At 37.4% G+C, this 9161-nt stretch overlaps 1 protein-coding gene across 1 annotated transcript in view; it reads right to left on the bottom strand.

The window, feature by feature from the left end:
* Window positions 1–505: 505 nt before the first annotated feature.
* Window positions 506–9161, bottom strand: part of LOC107750036 (synapsin-2-like) — a 47978-nt gene continuing 39322 nt past the window's right edge. Inside the window, exons 4-6 of the mRNA XM_016565288.1 lie at window positions 4122–4278; window positions 3791–3880; window positions 506–514 (exon numbers count right to left, since the gene is read on the bottom strand). Coding sequence (XP_016420774.1) covers window positions 506–514; window positions 3791–3880; window positions 4122–4278 — 256 coding nt within the window. The remainder of the gene's footprint in view (window positions 515–3790; window positions 3881–4121; window positions 4279–9161) is intronic.

Below are 9161 nucleotides of genomic sequence, written 5' to 3'. Positions count from 1 at the left end.
GGAAAGATGCCCAGCACTCGCCCTCAATTAACTGCATACAAAATCCAAACTATTCAGGCGAGAAAATGTAGGCTACTTGACACATCATTTTCCAATACAATCTCTTTTAACAAGAAATATGTGTGTTTGTGTGAGTGTGTATATATATATATATATTATTATTATTATTTTTTTTTAATCCAGACATTTAAGCAATTAAACAAGAGAATTCAGGTCATCTACACAAGGTCAACTCAAATGTCATGTGGCATCAATCTGGAAAACGGCGAGTATCTGCTGTCAGGTAAAATCATTTACTATCTCTAGGCAGAGTTTGAGTTGAAACTGAACACCCTGATTCCTGATGCTGGCTGTTACCATCAGTTGAGGCTGAAATATGCTACACAAATTATGCCCAGGTTTTTAGCCCAATTTACAGTTTGGACAGGTTTTGGGCCATGTGAGTAGACAGATTTCACAGAAAATCACATTGTGTATTCAGTATTCAACTTCATTTTTTTAGATTTCATCCAGTCTGAGAATATCACAGTTTGATAATATTTGAGATGATTTTAGAGCACATATCATTTTCACTTATCATGCATCTCTTAGCAACAAGACAGGTTTCTGCATGAGTCTGTGGTGTTTGGAATGAGTTCAGAGTCTGTTTGTTTGTGTATGACATCCGGTTTTTCCTCTGTAACATTTACATAGTCAGCATAGCATATTTGTTCGGATTTGATCTGTATTCCAGTCAGATCAATTAAGCATTACATTCAATCTACCATTTTGAATGTTGTCAAACACGTACTAATGCATTTGCATACTTGCACACGTGTGGCATTTGCATACTTGGCTTTGTAATTTCTACTTGCAGCCCTTTGTATTAGCCTCTGACTGTTATCAGTCATTTATTGTATTTTTTCAAGTACTAAAACAGTTGTTGTGGTGTTATAAGTATAGATATGAATTCAGTAATCTCTCAAACTGTGATCTCTACAGATCTCGCCCTGTACTGTAGCGTCCTGTTTGATCGAGATTCTTCAGAATAAATGCCTGATAAGAGTCAATAATTCATTCAGTATTGATGATGAAGAGGCTCTTCAGCCTATTTGCCTGCCAGGCAGTGGTGGCTTCTGCAGATGGCAACAAATTCTTGTTAAATAACTACAAATGCTCCTAAAAATGATGCCCGGAAAAGAACAAGTGCATCAGCCATTCTTCAGTGTGCATTTTTGCCCTTTTGTTCTCCAGAATGCTTAGAACATTTTGAAATGAATTGAAACAATTTAAAGGGGTCATATGATGCGATTTCAATTTTTCCTTTCTCTTTGGAGTGTTACAAGCTCTTCGTGCATAAAGCTATGTGTGAAGCTTTTCTTAATTTTTTTGTTAATAAAATAAGTAATCTAAGATTGGGGATAACTCCCTCTTGCTTCGATCCCTCTTTGCCCCCTGTTTGTAGTGCTGCTTTTAGTCATTTTAAACCCATTTCTGGCACTCATCTTCAAGAAATAGTGGATCAGCTTAAGCCTTCGGGCTCTTCTGTTGATATAATTCCTCCATATTTTCTTAAACAAGTTTATGATGTAGTTGGTACACAGCTCTTGTTTATGATAAATCACTGTTTAGAAACCGGTATTGTACCTGACTTATTAAAACATGCAATAGTCCACCCCCTGCTTAAAAAACATAACTTAGACCCCACAGTGTTTAGACCTATCTCAAATTTGTAATTTATCGCTAAGATTTTGGAGAAAATTGTCCTACAGCAATTGCAGGGTTTTCTAGATGACAACATGATTTTTGAAATATTTCAATCCGGTTTTAAAAAACATCACTCTACTGAGAGTGCATTGTTGAAAGTTTTAAATGATATTTTAGTAACCTGCGATTCTGGCAACTATGCTGTGCTTGTGCTCCTAGATTTGACCGCTGCATTTGATACGGTCGATCACGAAGTTCTTATTGCTCGGTTGGAGCAATGCGCAGGCATTAAGGGTAGTGCCTTAAATTGGTTTAAATCTTATTTTTCTAATCGAAGTTTTTCAGTTAATATTGGAGATCATTTTTCTAGTGCTGTTTCTTTATCATGTGGGGTTCCTCAGGGATCAATTTAGGCTCCCATTCTTTTTTCAATATACATGCTCCCACTTGGTTCTATCTTCAGGAAGTATGGGCTGTCATTTCATTGTTATGCTGATGACACCCAAGTTTATCTGCCCTTAAAACGTAATTCAGACGGTTTGGACACTCTCATGACTTGCTTGTCAGATGTGAAGTCCTGGTTGTCTCTAAACTTTCTGAATTTTAATGAGAGTAAAACAGACATTATAGTCTTTGGTCCTTCAGATTCAATTCATAATCCCAAAGCAAATCTTGGTGGACTGTCTTCATGTGTGCAGACATTGCCACTGTTTTCATGGAGATATGCAATCAACCATTAAACTATTTTGCATGTAAAAGCGTCTGTGTGTATTTAATGGGAATTGTAAGCATGTTTATATAAATATGGATGTTCTTAGTGCCAATGCCTTATGTCAAAAGTATTCGTCTAGTATTGTTTTTCGCTTTTCTATTCTGATAAACATTGAGTTAAAAAGGGATTTTAATTTAAAAAACTGCAATAACAACAACGTTTAAGGTTTATTCCACAGAACCACAGCCACATCAGACAGCAGGAAAAGTCTACTTCACTAGAAACCACAGAAACGGCATATTAGCTTGTTTGCACAATGCAGAAAATTGATAAAGATTGTAAAACTGCATTACAGCGGCGTTATATTGAAACACAGTGTGTATACGCTGCATAGAATAGAGGGAGCACTACTGAGACAGATTGAATCCGCTGAATGACAACAAATAAACGAATGTATTCTTTTAGAAAAAAACATGATCAGAAATCAATTTCAATTAATTTCTGTTTGTATTTCTCTTAAAAAAGGCAAAACAGCAAACACTTTGCCCAAATGACCAAAATATCCAAATAGTATAAGCCTATTTCTTCCTGAAAAATAAATAAATAAATGTATTTATTTAGCAGATGTTTCATCCAAAGCATCAGAACAGAACCAAACCCTTATGAAAAGTAGTACACTTTAGCAAACTTTATAATAAATAAATATTTAAATATAAGTTCATGTCATTACTTGTAAATACAACACATTGGGATTGATGTGTATTAGCTTTAAATGTAATATAAAAAAAAACACTACAATTAAAATTACAATAAAATACTTTACATGTCCTGTACATCTTTAACGCACAATAATTATTAAATTATTAAAATTAAAACATTATTATTAAAAATGTACTTTAAAGTAAAATCTTTAAATTTGAACTTTTTACAAAATGCATTTTTTAAAAGTGTAATTAAGTGCATAAGGAAACAGCCATGGAAGCGTCTCTTTTTTAGTAGACTTAAGTGGCATTTATTCGATTAATATTATATTATCTGCAATTACAGTTCTTTTTTATGTACCTTTAATATTTGAAGTACACTACAAGTGCACAGTCACTACTATTAGGCACACATGTTTTTTTCACAAGGGGGTATGTTAGCAGCCAGCAGTGTTTTATTTTTTTTATTTTTTTGTCATCAGGACATACATTTTCAGTACTACTAATCAAAGTACATAATACATTTTATTTGCCGTACCATATAGTGTTTAAAAATCTAATATATAATATACAAAAAACCAAAGTGTCACATATTTTGTTCTTTATCAAAATCAATAGCTTGCCATATTTAGAACAAAAATGGATTCAAATCGAGTGAAACGAATGAAAAACAAGGTTGTTTTGTACTTACCATGTCCCTGTAGTTTGAGTAGAACGTCTGATCAACAAGAGGGAATTTATCTGCTCCCAGTCTCTTGTAGATGCTGATCAGTTGAGCAAACTGGGAGAAAACAGAGAATCAGTCTGGATGAAAATGTTGAAAGCACTGAAAGTGTCATTTAGCAGTGTCTATGCCACAATGTGGTCTGATCTGAACTCACAATTATACATTATTACACATTCAAAAATAACTGCATACCTGTATATATTCTGAACCCAGAAACCACTAGTTTTAATGCTCCTCAAATTGGCAATTTTTAAAAAAAGAAAAACACACAGTACAAAACAACATGTCTACTCACAGCCCATGGCTTGTCACAGAGGTTGTAAATGGACTCCAGCGAGTTGACACTGGGGATCCCGGCATAATGCAACCCGATGATTATATTGCGGAAATCTTCATTCTGTGCCATGCTATAAGCGTGCTGTCGCACCAAGACGAAGTCAGGCTTGAAGGACAGGTCTGTTGTGTTTCAGGGTAGCTGCTGAAACATTGTGAACATACCTCTTTAAGGAAAATAAACTTCTTTCCTTAAATATAATTTGATTCCTTGTCTCTTACACTGTGATGCTATTTGTTAATAATTGTTTTTGCCACAACAGACCTGTGTGAACAATAACATATATCAAGAACAGAGCAAAAGTGTCAGTCTATTATCTGTTTAACATTTAAATTGAGTAGTGTTTAATTATGTGTGTACTATTTTACACTATGCTAAGCCTATTGAGCAAAACCACATAAAAATAACTAACTGTTTCCTTAAATATCACTAATAATAAATAGATTTAATGTCTAGCTTTGTCGAAAGATAAGTAAGAAAAAATTGACTTGTGGCCACATCGTGTGCATTATTTTCTACGGACCGGAGTCAATTATTCTACTTATACTACGGTTACCACACCTCAAAGCATTGTTCAGATGTTGTATTCCAACACATTTGTCAGGTTTTTGTCCTAAAAACAGTTATGTGAGTAGGATTCATTTCTTATGCATCTCAATCCGACGACTCCGCTGCTAATTTCAAAACGTCAGACCTAGCAATGGATGCTTGAGCCATTGATAGCAGACAAATGCAGTTAATAATTAAGTTATTAGAGATAGAGAGAGAGAAGCGTGTGTGAATTTCCTCTGTGAGTCTGTGCGTCTCTCAACAGTGTTCGGCAGCAGTGTCTCTACTAATAGCCAAACTGTAAGTTTATCTGCTTCAACAACAGCGCCATTATTACCTCACTAGTAAGAAATGTTTGTAGTTTAAAGTAGCTAAACAATTTTTCTGAAAAATCACCAGAGCAGTGCTGACAACATGTTTCTGCATGGCTGTGTGTCCGTAGTACTGTATGTTTGTTCGTTTGTATAGGGAGAGAGAGCAGGAAAAGGATTTGTCGTTTTTACCTTGTTGTTTATTATATTACTTCCGGGGCGCTGTTCGGCGGCTGACCCAGAGCCTCACGCTAAACGTTGTTTTTTTATAGTTTTGTCTCGCTACGTGCTATTGTTTTGTCGTGATTGTGTGGTTGAGCTTCCTGCACTGTGGATTATGGAGATAACTAGGACATGGCTAATTCTGAACGCCTTATTTTCACTGTTTTCCATGAACAACTCCTTGTCTGGGCCTAGGCAAGATGTGACCTACTCCAGAGAGTACCTGATGTCTCTACAAAGACATGCAGGACAGCTGGATCTTGAATTATTAATGCACGATTGCACCGAAATCGCACGGAAACCTAACTTAAAAGCGAAGAAGTTGAAGAAAAGGGGTGCAAGAGGGGGTATTCGGGCCAGGCTTCAGAAGCGAGGTGCACGATTCCCTCTTCCGATGATAACGCTGTCAAATGTGTGGTCGCTTAATAATAAAATGGATGAACTGATGGCCAGGGTAAAAGTCGAGAATGACTTTAAAATGAGTAACCTGATCTGTCTAACTATCGATCGGGAGAGGTATTTGTATCTTTGTGAACAGTAAATGGGCAACACAACTGCGCATTCATGAGAAAGTGTGCACCCCTGACTATGAGTTGCTTTCTGTATCATTTAGACCGTTCTATCTTCCAAGGGAATTCGGACAGATTACCATCATTCTGGTTTATATACCGGGACCTAAATATGAGGAAGCTGCTGGTAGGATAAGTGAGAGTTTTAACAACGCACTCAGCTAACCCATTAAGGGCCTTATAGGCAAGTAATAATATTTTGTAACTGATACGGAACTAACTTACAAACTGGGAAATTTTCTTTGATAACTGTGTAAGCGCAAATGAGTTAACAGAAACAATAACATCTTACATTATTTTCTGTGAGAATAATGTTGTACCAACAAAAACTGTTAAAATATACCCTAATAACAAGGTTTGGGTTTCACAAGAAATGTCTAAGTGAGAAAAGGGCTGCTTTTGCTCAAGGTAATATGGTGCTCTTTAAAGACAAAAGACGTGAACTTAGAGTGATTATTAGAAAGTCCAGGCAGCAATATAGAGATAAAATGGAGAAACAGTTTGTCACTGGGGATGCTCGTAAAGCATGGAGCAGTCTAAATGATATGATGGGTAGAGAGACCCAGAAGCAACATTGCCTACCCACAAATATTGGTTAATTTGCGAATGAATTAAATCAGTTTTATAGTAGGTTTGACAAAACCACACATGCAGTTAGGGCTGACCAAGTGTGTAGCCATGTCTGGAATACCATCACTCTTACAGAGGAGGATATAGCTGGTTGTCTTGCTAGGGTACACCCTCATAAAGCACCTGGCCCGGATGGTCTTAGAGGGAGGGCCATAGCAGGGTTCATTTACTAACTTAAAGGTGTTTTTACTAGACTATTTCAGATTTTGCTTGACACACACACTGTCCCACATTCTTGGAAGAGAACCACACTTATCCCTGTTTCGAAAAACTGCAACCCTGTATCACCTAATGACTTCAGACCTATTGCCCACCTAATGACTTTAGACCTATTGCCCTCACCAGCATTCTATGTAAATGCATGGAAAGGGTTGTGTTAGGGCGTCTGCCAAATACCCATTTGTCTGACCAACTGCAGTTTGCTTATAAGGCACAGAGAGGCACTGAGGATGCTACGTTAACTCTGCTGCATGTGATTAGCAAGCACATTCAGCATCCTGGCGCTTTTGCTAGAATTTTATTTATTGATTTTAGTTCAGCTTTTAATACTGTCAGGATTGGCATTTTATTAGATCGGCTATTAAAACTGGATACCAATGGGCACCTTGTGTTATGGATCAAGGACTTCTTAGCTAACCGTCCTCAAAGAGTCTCTGTAAAGGGTACCATGCCTGATGAGGTTATTCCGAACACTGGAGTCCCCCAAGGTTGTGTGTTATCACCTGCACTGTTTTCTATGTATATAAATGAAATGCAGATTTGTGAAAGTAATTTAATTTATTTAAGTATGCTGATGACATGGCTATGGTTGGTCTCATGGCCAGAGGAAAGGGGGATTTAGAGAGGGCTTATTTTCAGCATATAGTCCACCTGGTGGCATGGTGCGAGGAGAGTGCTCTGTCACTAAATGCTTTTAAAACCAAGGAACTTGTTGTCAGTACTAGTAAGGGCAACCTACATGTCAGCCGATCATAATTGGGGGCCGACATGTTGAGATTGTAAATAGTTTTAAATATCTAGGGATTATCCTAGATTGTATCTTAAATTTTATTGAGCACACAGACTATATCTATAAGAAGGCAAGCCAAAGATTGTTTCTTTTGAGGAAACTAAATAGTTTTAATGTGAGTAAGGGAATCCTGAGGATGGTTTACACTAGTTTGCTGTAAAGTATTATTTCCTATAAAATCATGGGAATCTGGGGGCTCGAAGCAAAAGTAAGATCACATTGGACCCCCAGAGGCAGCTGGTGGAACTGTATACAAACCAGACCAGGAGGAAAGCCTCACAAATAGTTCAGGACTCCACTCACCCTCTCCAACATGAATTTGAAAAACTTCCTTCAGGCAGACGATACAGGCTACCCATAGCAAAAATAAATATTTTCAAGAAATCTTTTATACCATCTGCCATTACTTTATTAAATAAATGATTTATAATCAGGTCTATGTATATTATGTAACTGACTGCTGTTATCTATTTATTAATATTATTTAGTTATTTATTTATTAATGATCTATTTATGGTTTTAGTACTATTAGCCTAATTTCTATATATTGCTTTTATGTTTCATGTGTCTGTAATCCTTGGGGAAAAATACGTTCTTGTACTGTATGTTTTGTGTGTCTGTTGTATTGGACTGTGAAGTCAAGTGTATATGTGGCAGTTCTATATGTTTTTGTGGGGCCGAAGATGAATTTCCACATGTGTGGACAATAAAGATTTATAATCTAATCTAATTCATTTGCTTGGTCAGTGTCATTGAGGGTTTTGTCAAGCTCTGGGCCCTATGTACTCTTTCACCCTTTTCCCCCCACTAGCAATGCCCCTGCCTGCAGTATAATACCTTTTAAATACTTTCTTTTAAAGATGAAGAACATTTGGACTATTTTCTGTTTGAAGAGGCAACACAAAATGGTATAAGAGTAGACATTTACATGAAAAATAATAAACATTGTAATGAATATTGAGACATGGAGCGAAATATGTCAGACACCTTCACTTGCCGTTTGCTTGACATTGTTTATTTGCTTTTTATTTATTAAAGCAACATTTCTACAGTGAATCAGAGATGATCACTCTTTGATTATTATCCATTATCACAAACTGTAAAGAAGCTGGACTTAATTTTCCTCATTAGCAACACTAGGAAAAACAGTCTATTTATCACGGTTGCACTACTGAGTGGAGTGCGGAGCAAGGAACGGAGGGAGACGAGGAGTACATCAATCCAGAGAATTTTAATTATAACAAGGAAAACTCACATAGCACATGTAGACATAAACAATACCGAACGCTGAACTGAAAACAGGGAACACTATTTAACACATGACAAGACGAGGGGATGACGAGACACACCTGGGATCAATGGAAATAAACAGGGAACACCTAGAATTAAATCAACATAATCAGGACAGGAACAGGAAACAAACCAAATATGGGCATAAACACTGGGACACAGGGAGCACATGGGGAACAAAGCATAACACAAGCCTGACATGACGTCCCCCTCTGGAAGGCGCGTCCTCGCGCCATACAACATCAAAGGGGTGGGAGGGTGGGCGCCTTGTCGGGGCGCCATGGCGGATCTGCAGACTCGGAGGCCATGGCGGAGCAGGCAGACGCGGAGGCCATGACGGAGCAGGCAGCCCAGGAGGCCACGGTGGAGCTGGTAGTTCAGGAGGCCATGGCAAAGCAACCTCCGAGGTCGCTACGGCTGG

Source organism: Sinocyclocheilus rhinocerous, unplaced genomic scaffold, assembly GCF_001515625.1.
Source record: "Sinocyclocheilus rhinocerous isolate Xijiao unplaced genomic scaffold, SAMN03320098_v1.1 scaffold542, whole genome shotgun sequence".
NCBI lineage: Eukaryota > Metazoa > Chordata > Actinopteri > Cypriniformes > Cyprinidae > Sinocyclocheilus > Sinocyclocheilus rhinocerous.
The sequence above is the reverse complement of the archived record's forward strand: the minus strand, read 5'-3'. Positions and strand labels throughout refer to the sequence as shown.